Source organism: Osmia bicornis, chromosome 1 (assembly GCF_907164935.1).
Source record: "Osmia bicornis bicornis chromosome 1, iOsmBic2.1, whole genome shotgun sequence".
In the NCBI taxonomy this organism is placed as follows: Eukaryota; Metazoa; Arthropoda; class Insecta; order Hymenoptera; family Megachilidae; genus Osmia; species Osmia bicornis.
Genome location: NC_060216.1, coordinates 11,936,704 through 11,955,027, shown reverse-complemented (window position 1 = coordinate 11,955,027; position 18,324 = coordinate 11,936,704). Strand labels below are relative to the sequence as shown.

The 18,324-nt window shown below is 44.7% G+C and overlaps 1 protein-coding gene across 3 annotated transcripts in view; it reads right to left on the bottom strand.

Moving 5' to 3' along the window:
• Positions 1 to 18,324, bottom strand: part of LOC114878534 (irregular chiasm C-roughest protein-like) — a 138,980-nt gene that overhangs the window by 12,127 nt on the left and 108,529 nt on the right. For all 3 annotated transcript variants that reach the window (XM_029192448.2, XM_029192449.2, XM_029192450.2), the window contains one exon: positions 5,173 to 5,405. In XM_029192448.2, coding sequence (XP_029048281.1) covers positions 5,173 to 5,405 — 233 coding nt within the window. The remainder of the gene's footprint in view (positions 1 to 5,172; positions 5,406 to 18,324) is intronic.

The window sequence follows — 18,324 nt, the reverse complement described above, 5'->3', positions numbered from 1 at the left end:
ATGATCATCCGCCTCCTCCCTCCATCACGGCTTCGCGTTTAATTGCACCCCAGCCAAGTAATTCGATCGAATAAATTGGCCGCGCGACGCTTCCTAACGAGCAGCTTTCTACTCCAACGACCGACGAGTTAGAACTTTCGGCAAGCCGGCTTGTTTTCGGTCTTGTCCCAGGTGTCAGCCGTTTCACCAGCTTCGTTACGAAATTTTTATGAAAATCCATCGTGCTGGATTATCGGTAACCGGTCCGTCGGCGATCATGCTTTATAGAATTCCATAGACACTGGGAAAATGATAGGCTTTCTATTTGACCATCGTATTCTCCCTACAACGATACGCATAATGCGCCCGTTTCGAACACTGCCGAACAAATATCCCGTTAATTTCAGTAGCCGCAATTGGCCGGTGTCCAGGGATCGAACGAACGCGATTCGTTTAACCCCGGTATCGCGAGCTCGTCTAATTTTTATCGACTCTCCCTCGCTCTGCCAGAGATATCGGTTTTAATGAAACCATCGCTGCCGTTCTCCCTTATGAATCTATGCAGCGGGTTTCCGCGATGTTTTCCTTTCCCTAAATTCGCAGCGTGTATTTGCATCCTCTCTAGTGGCTAGGGTGAAAAACGTTTCTTTTGATCCCCGGCTCGACCGTAATAGAATTAAGACCGTGACAGGGGTATTAAAATTTTCTTGCCAGGGAAAGACGACGATGTTTCGTGGCCAACTTGCCGCAACAATATGAAAGAAACTTTACTGCATCTAAGAAGTTACGAGGAAATGAAATAGAACAGCCCCGACAGTGGTAGGAGACACGAAAACAGACAATCGAGGGGTGGAATACTCGGTAATAATTGAAATTGCACCGGAACCATGGATGGACTCGATACGACGGTTAAAGTACGAGTTACGGTCTCTGCTTAATATTAATTTTCAAATTATACGACGAAGATGAGGACTCACCGCGAGATCCAGCTGTTTTATTCATCCACGGAAAACTCATGAATTATACAAAGGATACAGGCTGCCGAATACACTATGCTAGGCCACGGTTGCATTCTAATCGCGCCTTTTACCCGCGAATGATTAATTAATGTGCCACGCATTAGCGTACGTAGGATTTTTGTCCGAGGCTCCAGGTCCTTTGTCTTTATTAGACATATTTATCACCATTTACTCTTACCTAGTTTCTCACGAGATTACGAGAACCGCTAGAAAGATGGTGGCCTCGTTCCTCGCATGGCAGAGGACGAATTTCCGTCGCTGCAACGAGTTTGCAACGAGTTCAACGAGGACGAAAAAAATGTCGAGGGTCGACGTAACCGGCGGTAAAATTCGCGAAACTTCTAACGATCCGTTTCACTCGTGCCTTCCTCTGAACTAACGCGATGAAACGTTTATCGACGGACTTTCGAGTTCCAAAATACGAACCGTACTCGTTGCGTTGTAACGTAAACCATGAACTCGTGGGAAGTTCTCGTAAACGAATCATTTGATATGGAAAAACGATGTCGGTCGCGTAGAGGGGAAGTTTGAAAAGCTTCAAACTGAAATAGAAACTTTGCATGACGATCTCTTTTCAAAAATGATCGCGTATTCGCGAGTAACCAACAAATGAGGGTTTTCGATTGAACCCACGCCTCGTTAACTGCACGTAAATTTATAGCGAACACATGATTTAGGAGGGTATTCCTATTTAAAAGGGTAACAAAATTTTATGTTGTAAAAGTACTCGTTTCAGTTATGACAATAATTTGAATGCAGAAAAATTATCCGCTTTTACCATGCTTTTCTTCCCCCTTTACGAGTCACTTGTACGTTTCGTTCCTCGGTAAATTCCCCTGTTATACAGTGGAATTGTACAGCTCGAGACAAATTGTGGTGATGTACTCGAGTGGAATAGCATTTAAAAAAAAAAAAAAAGGAAAGATTAAAGTGCAGCCTACGTTGGCTAGCGTGATTGCTCGGATCAATCCAGGAACGTTTGTGCGCTACCGCGAAGCTTTCAACGGTCGAACAATAGCCGGAATTTTGCGGGGGTTTTTCGCGATTATTTCCCTCCTCGTACACAGTGAAGGACCGGGAATTCGCGTCATCGACGAATTACAACGGATCGAGAAGCGGTTTGCTCGCTGATTACGCTCTCTCGCTTCGCTCTTTATTCTTGCTTTGTTTTCGAGTACCCTCCCACATTTTTTGTTTTCCGTTTTAAAAGGGACCGAGTGTTGGGCAGAATTTGGAAAAGGGTCGGGATCAACAGTAGTTGTTCCTTTTTTTTTTTTTATTTTTCACGCCACATAAACCAGAGAATAACTATCTGTCCACACGGTATACGCTAGCCAATGATATTTCGTTCTTCTCGCGGCAAACAAGTGGGATTTCGAGGGTGAATAAAATCGTTGGCAGGTCACGGATTTCAGGAAGTCGCACGCGTTGCTCTGCAATGACCACCCGAAACACTATTTCGACCTCTATTTCGAGACGCGTTTTCCTCGTTTTTCCGGCACGGTTAAATAAGTTCCCATTTTGTTACGAATCGACATCCTCGTCACAGGATGGAAAGGAATTGAACGAACCGGCCACGTTTGATCTTTTGTTTTCTACTAGAAACAGTTTCGGTTCGGTATTTTGTGGTGTCGCGTTTTAATTTTCCGCATGTAACTGAATAAATGGCTTCTTATTGGTAACGAATCTTTGAAAGCCAAGTTCGGTCTGGTCTCTCGATTTACCTAACAGACAACACGGTATCCAGGGGCTCGTCGTGCTCGTATCCTTGATAGTTTCTACAACCGTTCGCACCGCGAGGTAATTCCAGGGATACGAAACAAGAATCGTGGAAGCATGTAGGATCGTTCACGATCGTTTTCCTCGTCCGCGGGATGATAATGTTTCGGAAACCGGAGAAACGGTGTGTCGATCGGATGGTCGAGCAAACGATAACCTAGTGGGTAGTGGGCGGTGATAATTGAATCTCGTTCACGAGAATGATTGTTCTCGCATCGAGATATCCGCGAGGCTGCTGAGGCCGCGTACGAGCGTACACGATCGACGAAAGGAACTTTCGCTAAATCGGTGGAATCACACTTACACGGATGCTGTCGGAGCGGGTCAGAAATGTTTACCGATGCATTTCAAGCGGCGTGCACTTTCCATCGGGCCCATCGCGAATCCCTGCGCTCCGTGTAACGGCATTAATCAGTGGGATTCGCGTAATTTTAATTAAAAACCGCGTAGCTCGTGAGACAAATTTAATTAATTTTTCACCGGCACACGACATTTTCAGCTTGCCATCGATCCGTCTCGAGGACGAATTCCCGCGGCTCGTTATTTGCATATCTAGGCTAAAACGCGTCCTACGCGGACGGCATCGCGGCACCGATCGAAAGCGGATTTCTGTATTAACGAACACAATCGCGGTCGCTGAACGAACGGTGAATTAGCGGCGAAGCCAGGTTGCCGCAAAATTGTTCGCGGTGTCGCGAATCAGCCGGCGCATTAACGCCGCATCATCGATATCCACCGGCCAGCCCCATCTTTATTATGTCATCGATTCGATAAGCTGCTGGATGAAATCAAAGTTCAACGAGTTTTCATCGCAAGCCGGCAATGAAAATCCTTGCGCTTTTTAATTACGGATGGCCAGAGAGAAATGGTAGCATAAATTTAATATAATAGATTATTAGAAAGGAGACACAAATTAATGATCAATTCCCTTAATCAAAAAGTAGTAATTCAATCCCATGTTGTCGATACAATTTAAAATATCCAAATGAAATGAACCCTCTGAGGAACCATCTTGACATTTCCCCTTACTTTCGATTGCTATCTAAGAATACGTCGAGACGTCGAGACTGTATTTCCTGATTACCTACCGCGTAAATTGATTTAGTTCACGGATTACGGCACCACCGCAGCTTTTTAATCGATCAACCCGATAATTCGATTCTCCTGGTAAAAGACTGGTGAACCTGAAACAGCATTAACTCCACCGAATCGTCTTTCTCGCCACGAGATCGCATCCCGGCTCGATAATTCACAGTGTACGTGCAGTACTGGCTTTTCGCAGGATTAATGATACCATTATTTGAACATCATCGCGTCTACGCGGAATTGAAAGGGAGTTGCCCCGCCATTTTGCTATTTCAAACACACAGAGGTGCACGCACACGACGCGCGAAAACACCGCTGCCAAAGCAAACGTACAAAGAGCGGAGAGAATAGGGGTGCTGCTGCGGTCCGCTTTTGCCCACTCGCGGACTCTTTTAACTTGCGCCATTTTTTTTTTCCTCCTTTTTTTTTACCACGATGCACCAGGCTACGTTGCAGCACGTTCAAAGATCCGTTTCCCGCTTTCACGATATCCAACAACGGCACCGCAGCTGTTTCAACCTCGAAGCGGAACCGAACTCGGTCAAGCTGCCATTTCGTTGAGTCGCTTCTGGTTGTGCCAGTTTGAAAGCGGCCCGTTATCGTTTTCGAGCCTCCAAACGTCCGCGAAAAAGCACACGTGGACCGTGTACATTTCCCGGGGCGTTCGAACAAGATTTTTCATCCCTCGGATGCATAGGGGACACGCGAGGCCTCCCTTTAGCGAACGTCACACGGATAGGAAAGGACAAAACCTTCGCGCGGTAATTATGTGTCCGACGTAATGTGGTTTAACGCGTTATTGCGGCCTCCAGGCTCTCGCATTTTCTTTCCTGTTTTTAAATTAGTTCCTGTTTTATGGAAGGTACCGTGGCTCTTTTCGTCTCCGCACCTTTCGAGAACGCGATTTAAATCACTGCGAATTTTCTACATCAAGTTGCTAACTTTTTCATCTAATTAAGTTCCTTATTCGTGGGAGGGTAAGTTAAAAATAATGTCAAAAATTCTTTTTCGCGAGGCGTTGCAATAACTCGACTGTCGTTGACACACGACAATGTTCAATTTGACACGAAATTGAGCGATCCTTTGATAAGATGTTAACATTCTTTTGAATATCCTATCAAACATGGTTTATATCGATCAAATGTCTACGGGGTCGAGAAACATCAAAGAGCCTTCAATCCCGTAACGCATTTTGCCGGTAAACCTTGTTCATGTTACCAGTTGGTAAATCCTCGAGCAATCTCGCAGTTCTTAACATCCGGTCGAATCGATATTCGAAAGCAAACTAGAGAGAGGAAGGGAAGCTTACCTCCGCAGGCGGCTTGCCAGCCACGCTGACGCACTCGATCACCAATTCTCGGTCCTCGGTCGTGATAAGGAAGTCGCCCTGAAGGATCTTCGGCTTCTGAGGCGGAACCAGCACGCTCAGCTTGGCGAATCTCGAGCGCAATGCCGGCTGCCCATCGTTCGTGGGCGAGGCTTGGCATTGGTAAGTGCCATCGTCCTCCAGTTCCACGGGGTATATGTGCAGCGAGAAGTCACCTGGAACAACGGAAAAACGTTATTTACCTTTAAGGTATTTAACTAGTTCCTATGCAGCTGGACTTTAATTGGGAAAGGTTCGCGTTCACAAGGGAAATTATGCAACAAATTTTTATTATAAAATATCTACTTCATAGAATATCCTGAGAATTATATTAATATGCTTTATCAAATTTTTTTTTATTTCCTCTTCTTTTATTCGCTAATATTAAATTCACGGTGTCAGTTACCCGTATCCGACGTGACAGAGTTAATAATTAGTTTTAATATATGGTATTATCTACCCATGTTCATTTTCACAATGACAATTAACGTGTTAAAGAATTATTTATCATTAGGTTAAAACGCCGCTAACGTCTCGGGTTCGCGTTGTAATCGAACCGTCTGGCTGGCGCGATGAATTTTTAGCGAGTCAGGCGTCGGGGCGCGAGTAGAATTCCGCAGGTTTGGAGAGGCGGTCCGCGGGCAAATTGAACCGGCCGGGAGGGGCCGGAGATTTTCACTTTATACGAGGCCGGGTATCGCCAACGAGAGGCGGTACGAGAAATGGAGCAGGGGTCGGGATAGAAAACCATTTACCCCCGTTGATTGAAACTAACGGTTTACGAGCGTCTGCTCGATCGTATCGCGTCGGACCCTGTACGTAGAGAATTTCTCCGACTGACGGTTTTATTTTGGAATCTCCACATGTACGTGTTAGCTGTCAAGAACAACGCGCGTCGACTGTTACAGCGCGAATCAGCCCGAATTAGAACCTGGCCCGTTGTTGGCCACGTCAGCAAATTTCTCTTTTCCTTTCCCCAATGGAAAAATAGAGATTCTTTTAATCGTTATTCAATCCTAGAATAGAAATTCCATTATCACGATGATACAGTCTCGAGTCAGTACGCGAAGCTTGCGAATAGTATCTAGCAGCGACGATTATCGCCAGCGGCAACGACCAATCGTGTTCAAGTAAATTCGTCCTGTCGCGTGATTTATTTGCACCCTTCCGTTCTCAACTCCACTTCCCGTCCTCCTCTCCATCCACCCATCCATCCATCCATCTATCCATCCATCCATCCATCTAGACATCTATCATTCTGTCCCCCATCTATCTGCCCAATTCCCTCTACCACCCTCTTCGCGTTTCTTTCATTCCATTCATGCAACTTTCACGAGCCGCTTCTCTCCGCGGCATGCACGACGAAGCAATTGTGCTTCGGCTTCAACGAACGGATAAAACCGAAACGAACGAACAACCGGACGATCCCGACGGACGTCGATCCGGAAACGGAGATGGGGTTGTCGTTTCGAGAGACACCAAGGGGGTGGACAGCGAAAGCGGCAAATGGAAAAATGAAATCGTCTCGCTAGTACACACCCGCTGATCATTCCCGCGACTAAACTTTCCTTCTCTTTCTTACACGATGTAGCAAAATCTATACACGCACGGAAGTTTGTCTATTTGGCTGTCAAAATCGTCTTCGTGATCGATTAGCAAAAGAAAAGTACGAGATAGAAGCGGTGTAAAATCAGACGGTAAAAACAGCGGCAACTAGTATTCGCTAAGATATAACGCCGAAACTCTGCGTGTTCGTGGAGCAGACAATCTTGAGGGACTCGTATTTTTCCAACCGCGGGAGTTTGAGCGTCAGGGCTGAAGCAACCCCTGAAGTTTCACCCCCTGGTGTCATCGTTGGAATTATTGAAGACGTACGAAAACTTCCAGCAAATTTTTCAAAGCCCTCCCCCGTATAAAGGATGATTCATCTTTTTCATCTTTTCCATCTTCGACTATAACTCAAATATTCTTTTAAAACGAGAACTCAAGTTTCCTTGCTCTTCTTCTTACTTTATAATTGCCGTGTTTGGCAACTTATTTGTTCACTGCTTTTATGATATTAACTCTGAGCTACGAACGTTGATTTTAATGTTGGTTTCATAAAAAATTTAAGTACAAGTGAAAAGTGGCCCGGTGTCGACCGCCCACGAGGTCGTTCTGTGCTCGTCCAAGAGTTAATTTGGCCAGCAGTATTCCGCTCACAAAACTCTATGGTTTCGTTGTATCAGCGTACAGGGCCCGTGGAAAGTGGATCATTTGGCGTGTACCTCGTTTCGTGGAAACGCAAATATTCAAGGGGGTTACACGGTTTACGAGCTTTCCGTCGTTTTTGCGTACCGCAAACAGCAACATCCAAGAAGGCAATAAACGTCGCGTTTCGTTCCTTTTACGTGCCCCGAGCTAGCTAAAAGCCGCGCGGGATACGTATTAACGTATCGTGAAAACAAAAAGGATTTCACTACTGTGGTTTCCCCGTTTTTCCGCTGGGGCGGGTTGCAATATCGCGGAAAATTGGATCGAAAAGTATTGTCGGCGCGTTATCGCGGCGCAGACGAGACGCGGCAAGAAACGAGTGGAAGCATTTTTCTTCGTTTTCCCACCATTTATTCGTGAGTTACTTTCACTGACAAGTGTCTTGAAATTGAAAATATTTATACCGTGATCTCAATTTCGCGATCCATAATACAAAGGAACACGTGAACACAGCAAAGTCAGGAGTCCTTCCGTTTTTCTTTTTACGTTCCTTTCTCCCTAGCGAGAAACAAAAATAATTCACGTTCATGCGCAAATATAACTTGCCAGGATTCTCGTGCATTATGAAGGACAATAATTAACGCTCCTCCGGAGTCCATTCAGTGAACTTTCGGCAACTCCGGTGTTCAGGAAAACCGCGGCTCACACCAGCTCGACGCGAGTTTCCTCTTCGCTTTTGCGATTATTTGCGCCCGGTGTTCGCTCGCGGATGATACCTGCAAGGCCAACGACGCGAAGAACTCGCCCTAACTTGCTCGAGGACCGACATTAATTTTCTCTGACGACCAGCGTCGTTGAGTATGACGAGATACGTCGAATTCATGGTGACAGTTCGCGTGACACGGGATAATGCTTTCAAGTTTATGAAATAACGAGATTGTGGCGGTATTTCCTGCGAATCGTCCGAAAATTTTGTGTACATACATGATCGTGGGATCGAGACTTTCAGACCTTGTAAAAGCAACCGTGCAAGCACAGCAGTTAAAGAAGTTACATTTCTGCTATCCTAATCCCTATTTTTCATGGTAATATTTCTGAACCAACTTCAAGTACCTCAACGTTTAAGATACCGGTTTGCTAGTACCTATTTTTCATGGATTTCTTCACACAGGAGTTCTGAACAAACTTCAAGTGTCCTCGTATTTAAGGTACTTACGAGTCTACTAGGCAGCTTAGAAAATCCTGGAAAAGTGCCCTAGTACCTATTCCTCATGGATTTTTCCATACAGAACTTCCGAACTAACTGCAACTGTAACTGTGTTTAATCCTTTTCGACTTGACGCACAAACTTTCCTACGGTACTTAAACTTTCAGTTAGAAAATTGTTTGAAAGCTTATTGCACGGAACTTAAGTATAGAGGTGTAATAAGTAACTGTTCCGACTATCATAGTATTTTCGAGTGTTCGTTATCGCGATGTGGACTCGATAAATTCGCCAAGAGAAATCTTACTTCTCGAGACACGGTTTCAGAAATTGTCGACCAACTATTTAGACAAAGAGATAGAAAGAGCGAGGACGAGACGAACGGAGCACGATATACAACTCTTTACGGTAAGAGACAGCCGAGAAGAGCTTTAACGACTAACTGGATGCGGCGAAACAATGCATCACGAACAATTAGTTAGTCCGGGCTCAGTCGGTGATATTACAAACGGCCATAATTAATTTTAATTACACGGTACAGGTAACGAGCACTCCACTACGGGCAACTATGATTAATTACGCTTCGTCAGGCTTGAAGGCATAGATCGTTGATGGATCCGGACAACGTTCAGCGGCGATGATACGCGTTCGAGTTTACCCTATGCGTCTTAATAGTTCACTCGTCTTGTTGTCAACGCCGTTTCATAGCTCATTCTCTAATTTATAGACGACATCTTCTCTTTAACCCTTTACCATATAACATCGAGTCGAGACAATTTATAAATTTTCAAATCAGGCAGAGTTGTACAATATTATTTTAAAAGATCTCAAGTTTCAAATTTCAACTTGTAATACTGAATTCCTCTAACAGACAGAGTTGACAAGAAAATTATAGGAGGAGTTGTTAAATTGTAAATACTACCTAACGGCAGGAGTTAAAAATAAATAAAGGATTGAATTACGGAGTAACCTACTTGATAGACGGGGATGGAGCGACAAAGTTAATCAAATTCCCAGTCGGTCTCCGATTTATCAGCGACTTTAAATAACAGCGTTAGATCGACGATTTCTCTGGCTCGAAGGAATCTCGACGTAATTGAATTATAATTATTATCTATTTGAGGCGTACACGTCGTAGCTCCAAGGAAATCAGCTAAATTAATTCGTCTAAGAGAGCAGCAAAAAGTCACTTGGAATATTACATCGAGGGAAAAGGAATCCATATAAATCTGTATCCAAAAACGGATACGAGGAGTATTCTAATCGTGGTTTTGTCGTCAAAGGGCAACACGGAGCAGCCTTTTGTCAGAGAACGGAAACGAACACAGCGTACGCGGGCCCGCGCGCAATATCCGGAAATTTCGAATTCGAAATCAGGCCAACCTTCCGGCCAGATTTCGGTGGCGTCGAGCAATAATCGGAAAACGAAAAATTTGAATAAACGAGGAAAATGGCCAGCTCGTATACCGTAGAGAGGCTATTTTCTCCGTCGAATACAATACATACGGATTACCCCGTTTTCCACGCACTCGTTTTATACGTACGAATACTGATAATCCAGATTTAACCGCGGCGGTATGTCAATCAGCGAGGCTATTACCGCCATTATTATTTCGGTTAATTGGATCACAATTTCCCGTTACATTCGCGTACACCGGGAATTATATGGCATTATCGTTTTGAATCTCGCCACGTCGAGAGAAACCGCATTCTGTCGCATCGTGGCCACCGCGCGTTCGTTTTTACCCCAACTCCCATTTTTCACCTCTTTCCCATCCCTTTTTTTCATTCTTCCCACGCATTTCGACTTTTTCCCTCGCAACTTAGTTACAACTCGACGGATGAGCGTTCCATTAAGAGAAAAAGAAAAAGAGAGGAAAAAAAAATAACGCGTAACTGAAACGACGAATGCGTTGGTAAATCGCTCGAAGGGACGATTCTCATTCTCTATCCGCTACCCTGAACGAAACGACGAATACCCGGGGCTCGTTAGCCCGCGAACGATCATAGAACTTCTATTGCTCTTAAACGTTACAACAACATACCGCGTTTACTTAACGCTCCGTTTAAGTGGCTCGTTTCTTCGCCGCTACTTCCTCGATCGACAATTAGCGGTTATGAAATGCTAATATTCCCTACCGCCACTGTATCGTGATATCACGTTACGAGCTGATCGAAGCAACGATATCCATTAACTGATATCGATGTTCCGTGAATAGCCCTTTCAGAATTTGATGATCAGTTATCTGTTTTCGTTTGCCATTAAATTCTTAGGGAATGAGAGCGAAAATAGCGACAGTCAATGAGATAGGATTTCTGATTTGTTAATGCACTGTTTCATCTGGGTTTAAAGCTTTTACCTCTAATCTCCTTAGTTCGCTATTCTGAGAGATATTGCACATTGAAAAGGATATATTCAAATTTTTTAACATTCTTATGAAAGAAGAAGGAGCAAGTCAGCGTAGGAATCATCTCGCAAGGATCAGGGCCGTGTTCCTTCGGTATCAGCGAATTACCGATATCACGGGGTGTGTAATCGGGAATCTCTTGGCGCAAACCCACTAATCCTTTAATCAGGAACGTAGTTCTGGCTGGTCTGGCACAATCGTCGACCGTTTGGTACCGCAACTGAGCAAACAACGTCTGTACTAACGGGAGCACAGGCTACGCATAGCCTTTATTGCTACGGTAAATCAAATGGATCTCGATAATATACAGTTGACCTTACCTATAAGGGGCAGGTTTATGCTGTAAATTTCGAAACGTACCATGTATCTTAAGATCGATTCGCTCGTTGAAACTCTCTTACTCATCGTTTGCTTTTATTCACGATGGAAAAGGGAATATTTCGACGTTGGGTAAGCACGAAATTAATTTTCATTAATTTTCTGTCCGACGATCTGGCGCGCTTTAATCGACAGATTAAAAGGCTGACCAGGCTCGGTAACCATTTCATCGACGACGTTATCGCCACCATCGAGAGTTCCGAAGCTGCAGCGAACAATAATTACAACATACGCCGGGTCGACGCGACGCATCGTGGTTGGCGTTTATAGCAAGAACAAATCAGCGAGACGTTGATAACGCGTCCGGTCGAGATTCAACGGAACAGGTTGCGTGTTAATACACGTGGTCCTGGGCACCGTGTGTTTCAACCGGCAACGATCCCGAACAGATTTTCCAGCGTTGTAATCGCGATGCCATTAGGATTTTTCTTTGAACTTTCCTAGACACGATAGAGAGCAATTTCTTGGGCCCTTGCGCAACTGGAAGGGGTAAAAGTGAAGAGTTACTTGCGAACTTTAAATGGAATTTAAAATTAATGAATTATTAATCCAGCTGAGTTTTACTCGAGTACGCGTCAGAAGTTTTAGAGATATAACCCTTGTAATCTTCATTTTCAGTGGAAAACGCCCTCTGGTTATGGGCAATCTATTTTACCTTTACACGTCTTTTATCATACGTTTTTCTTTGCTTTCGCTCCTCTGAATTAATTTTTGAAATCGTTTTAAGTTAATTTTGTGTTAATAACTTTTGTGAACTATGACAAGAAGGGAAGAAAATATTGCTGGAGATAGGGAAAATGTTGTACCATTATCAAGCAAGGAATATATCTTAGTTCATTAACTCTCAGATTTGCAGTTTTCTAATTACTTGACCAAATTAACATCAATCTGCTAATGAGTTTCACTAAAAATGGAGTAAAATTAATAATTTGATTTCAAATATATTGTTCCACATGATATGCAATCGTTGCACGTTGCGGCAAGAAATATTCACGACGATACCGCGTACATTACGAATACTGTAAAAACTGTATGCATTAGAATCATTCGGATATGGTCTTTCTTATCTTGCCAGTGAAATGTATCTGACAATAGGCGATCCGTCTCTACTTTCTTTCTTTCGCAACCCATCCTCCAACCGTCGATCATACATCCTACATTTGTGTAACTTCTGATGGATGCATTATTTTCAATGCTCGCATCGATACAAGCAGGAAAGAGATGCAAAAACGTACCAGCAATTCTACTTGGAAACTTTCTGCACGATGCAAAGTATCTCCGTGTACGAGGAAACGTTCGAAAGAAAAATAGCGAAAAACGATCGAGCTCATAACTGTGATAAAATTCCAACTTAGATTTTACGATTTGAAAACGGATTAAACAAGATATATGAATATACATAAGGTAAACCGAGTAATACATATAAAAGATCATCGACTGCCACGAACTTCGAATACCTAATGACAGAAAAAAAAGAAAGCCAAACACGAGATAAAAAGCATGAAACCTGTCTTCTAATAGGTATCCAAAGAAACAGCATCCGTGTTTCAACCTTCATCTCGTCAGACCGCTCCATCAATTAAGCCGTCCCTGAGTCGTCGACAAAATCTCCTGTCCCTAAATGTCGTGACCCAAATGACCCGAGGTGGACGTAAGAAACTGATCGTTGAGGCTCGTAAAAAAACTCGTCACGCAGCCAATGAAACGGACCTCTGTACAGGTAGGTAGGCTGGCAACAACGACCGCCATAACTTGACGGTGAAATTAGTATCGGTTAGGCGTAGAAACTGGTGGCAGCAGAGAGAGGAAGAGAGAGAGAGAGAGAGTGGACGTCCGACGAGGTAGCCGTGACATTAATCTGGTCTGTAAATTTCAGGAAAGCACGGTTTGGCGTAGCTCCTGTGTGCCTGGAACGTAAACGTAGTGGGAGGATGGCCATTGCTCGACGACACGACGCGACGAGGACAACATGGCCCCTCGTAACGCGCTGTCGATCCGATCATCGCCGACCATCGGAGCCTGAAAATCGAGAATTGGAAACGGCGTGATTCGGTGCCGGTCGCCGATTAGTGGCTTGTCCACTTCTCCTACCCTTCTTCCGGTTACTTCATGGAAAAAGACATCTGTTCTTTCTTACCTTTTTACCATTTCGTGAAACCTTGATTCATGGAGATGGTCTTTTAACGCCACAAAAACTGTATCCGTCGAAACGATGGATTTCGAGTTTTTTTTTGTTTAATGTAATTTTGCTGAAATGTACGTTAATTTACAGGGCAATATCATTTATTATCGATTTGTGGGTAGAAATATCGATTGTTCAAAGAATTGAAAGGAAATTTCAATCAGCAAGATTAATGTCTTGCGTCGAAATCACATTTCCGGTACTTTTTGCTAAACAAAGATCTGCATTGTCATTCTAGAAATTACCTTCACACCAAGCGAACGTGCAATCGATTTGTTATATCGGCGCAGTTCTATATCGTGACTGACTTTGCATTTCGCTCGGTTTGACGTTGAGGTTTATGGCCATTAGTAATTATGTCAAATAATTCCGGGAGTATTACGCGTGGCATTACAATTGCATATAAAATTTGTTTCCTTTCCTCTGCAATTTGCATCTCAAAAGCCCTTATGCTGGTAATATATGAAGTATTAATTTTTTTCTCTCTTTGCCACTAATTAATTTAACTAATTATCTACCTACTTTAATCTGCATTACACGAATCATTCGTGTCAAAGGAAACAAGAGAAACAATTAGGAGCTCGAAACGCCTAATAAACCCCGTCATCCTTTCTGAAACCCTTCCAGCCAGCAGTCTACCGACAAATTTCCCTGCTCATATCGCGGAAACCCAAATCCCATTAGATCATTCATCTTATTCCACCCCGTACCGTTTATCTCGTTACACAAAAGGCATCGCGTCGCGTCGTGTCCTAGTTTGAAAAAGCCAGCCAGTCTTCTCTCAATGCTCGAACATGCTGATCGGTCAACATCCTTACGGTTGGTTCGTTCTTACCCCCGGCGGTTAGGGGTTCACCATGAAATAGCCCCCATGCGACGGTTCGATCGCGAGCATGACACGTGTCGGCTGGCGGCAATTATACTGGCCGCCTGTATCCCGATACATATCGGGTGTCCAAATATTGTTGCCACTAGCAAACACGTGCCACATTCGGGAGCGAGATATTAATCAGATATCGCACGGAAGCGCGGTACACTGCTGGAATACAGCCGCTACCATCGCATCGGTTCGCTTGGTCTATCTAATAACGGATGCCTTCTGAAGATCGAGCAACCTCGTCGTTGTTGCACATTGTCCGAGGATTTATGGTTGCCGCGATAACGGATAATTAGACTCGAATCGTAGCTAGCCGCGATACCGATCACTGGCCACGCTTATCGTCATGAATTTATTACCGAAAAAATAACGACCGAAACCTGTTGGTGCATCGACATTTTTAATTAGGCTACTATGGAGTAATTGTGAAGTTGCATTAGCTGTTCTTACTCTTAGGAGATTTCTGGGATATTCTCATAGTGTAATGTTCACCCATCGGTATTATGTACCTATGTATATATGAAAGGCAAATGTGAGTGAAAACGTTAGAATCATTTGCGAAAAGCGGGACAAACGGGGCTGCGGAGTTTAACGGCGAAACGATGGAAAGGACGATAACCGCACGACATCCGGCGCGGCGCGGCGTCGCTTTATCGCGGCAAATCTGCGACAACGGAGCCGCGGACCCATTATTGCCGGAGCCAATTGTTCGCTCTCGCAATTTCTTGTTTTTCGGCTCCCCCTTCGTCACCTACTTCCCACCCACCCGTCGGAGATTTCGCGATTAATCGAGCCACAGTCTACGGTCGCAAGCAATTCCCTCGATGCTCTCGCTGCTACCGTTGAAATCTCGAAAGCTACACTTTTATTCGTCGCTTTTCCAACTTAGTTTCGCTACCTATTCTTCTCTTCTAAAGCGCGTCACCGTTAAATGGTGCGTTGCATTTCGCGAGAGGTTCTTCTTCGACCGTTCGAGAGAGCGAATAAAATCCTTTCTCTTGGATTAGCCGGCTCGAGTTTAAGCAAAATTAACTAGGCAAACGCGGTATAGGGTGCTGCTGATTGCCAGCGTTTCCTTCTATCTTTCCTTTTTTCGAGGATGAAAGTCGGAAAAACGAAACGGTCGCGCGTGATTACGAGGGGAACGTGACTGAACCTCTTGACGCGGAACGCGTGAAACGCAAACGCGTCTGGGCTCGTTTAACCGCACGCTCTCCATTCCGCAGAGGGAATTCAAAATTAGCAACGAGCACGGCTTATTTACCGTCAGTTTCAATATTGAACGATATTGGGAGAAAGCTGAACGATCGAACAATGTTGCGTTCCATTCGCTCATTTACCATATAATTTCACCATTATAACCGGTCAGATTCGTACCACGGTAATTAGTCGCCGTGTATCATGCTACTGTCATTAAGACAAATTTCACGCTCAACTTGACATTCACTTTTCAAAGTGAAAGGTATTTTGGGTATTCATATTGAAATAATAAATAATATCGCTGCTGTACGATGGTTTAACCTTGAAAAAGCTTAAAGCGCAATATTCATATGGAATGCGAATGCGGAACGATCCAACAAGCCCGACTTCGTTTAAACGAACCCGCGAAAATTGTCGAGCGGGAAAAAAGCTAATTCGCTATTCAGGAGGGGGGTTTTTCATTTCGCGACGGTGGTCATAAAAGGGGTCGGAACCTCTCGGCAGGATTTCCATCTCCCGATCACATTTTTCTCTTGGTGGTAATAGTTCAGAGTCCGGACACCGTTTCCTGCAGCCCGTTTCGTAGCGGAAAGAGGAGGAGAGAGGATTGTAATTTAAACGAGACGCATCGTGCAGATGCGATACCTGCCGCGAGAGCCTCTGGCAACGGGTAAGAGAAATATATAGAGAGAGAAGAATGCGCGCTGAAAACCGGTAAGGTCGATTAATCGAGTTGGTTGCAGCAGCAGAAGCGGGCGGAGCCGGTCGTACAGGTTGCTCGATTCCGCTCCTACCGATCTTGCTGACGACGTTGCTGCTGTTTCTGCTGCCGTTTGCGATCTTCTGCCACCGTCTTCTAACCTCGCAGGACACGGATAATTGATATCGCATTCGACCGGTCGAAAAACAGCTTCGATTATCGGCTCGGGCAACGCTACAGGCGGAGGCTAATTAATATGCGGATAGAAAATTAATGCATCGGAGGGGTCCCGTCATCGACTACTCGTTTCCATCACAAATTCACTCTTAACTAGCTGACGTAAAGATCGTGTTAATTAAATGTATTTATTAAGGCGGATCGATACGCAGCCGTACGAATAAAAGGAACGCTGGGAGCCGGCGGCTCTCGAGGAAATTAACGACCACTAACGAGGATTATTTATAAGAAATTACAGCGTTTCGAGGTTCGGATCACTGCGGGCCTCCGTTGATAAATCGACTAACACGATGTTGAACGTTCCGAGTAAATTACGATTCTCCCTTTTGGAGCAGATGGCTGATACGGTTGATTTTTGCTTCTCGAGAAGCTTTCGTTTCTACGAGGCTAGCCAGGTCGCGTTCTTTCGATTATTTCTCGTCAATCTTCGACGAATCCGGTCGTACAGGTTTCGCATCCTGTTACGGGTCTCGGCGAGAATCCATTTTACGGGTAAACCTGGCGAACTTGAGTGGTCGGTTGGAATCGACGATCTGAAACGAGTTTAGAAAACGATCGCGAAATTGAGGCGTGTACCAGAGATGAGATGGGTAATTAATGACCGTATAAGATTAAACGGTATAATCGAAGCAATGTCTTGTTCGTCCGAGATAACGAGTATTTGCTAACATTTCAACTCGGGTAGAAGTGTGCTAAACCGAAAAGTTATCTACCGTAAATGCTGGTTTAGGAACCTTTGGTCAGGTAATCGGTCGCGTATCGACGCGACAGGTAATCGATTAAAGACTCTCTCCAGTCTCGTATAAACGCGAAGCTCTCGAAGGATCTTCCATTGATGTGCTTTTGGAACGCATTAACCGAGAAACGAGCGTGTGTACGTGTATGTGGCAAATGTTTCGGAACTAATTTAAAGTTAGTCGCGGCTCCGTAGCGGCCGTGCTACATACGGCGTCCTTTTAAAGACTTTGCAGGCAATGTCGGTCGACGCGACGGATACGTGCGAATCCGTCGATTAAAAGCAGAGACACGTACATGACACCAGCTGCGAGCAGCCGAATGAAGCTGAGATCCGAGGCTACATTCCCCTCGTTGCTATCTCTCTTTTGCTTCGCCTCACCTAGGCCTCGCCTCGACAAGATTCGATTTACATCGATACGTTGCGATCGCGTCGACAGGCTCGTTCAACTTCCAGTTCAAGTTTCTGTTCTGGTCGTCGTTTCGCTTTGCTTCGCGTACGACTGCACCTGTTTACCAATCTGCACGACCGCGCAAATTGAGAGTAACTCGAGCGTAACGACGGTTCAAACTCCATTGTTCGCGTAGCGGTGCCGCGAGCAAGATGACCCAGCTGACGGAAACGGGAACTGCAGCTCCGCCATCGGTTTCCAGACGATGTTTGCGTACTTAAGTGTTCCTGATTGAGATCATTTCGCTCGAGACAAGATCTCGCTTTCCTCCGACTTTTCCACTGTTTCGTCTTCTTCGAATCGTTTGTATCCTCCCCGGCAGCTAGGTCCTCTCGATACTTTGGCGCGGAAGATTTGTTTGCCGGGAGTAAATCGCAAACACGCCGAAACCCCGGGAAAATATTTGTTCCCGCGTATCGAGTTTGATGAGAACTCGCGAAAATCGGCATCGAAAACAATCCGATCGATGTACCGAACGATTTGCGAAAGAATCGACTCCCATCGAAGAACCTTATTCTTGTAAAGTTCG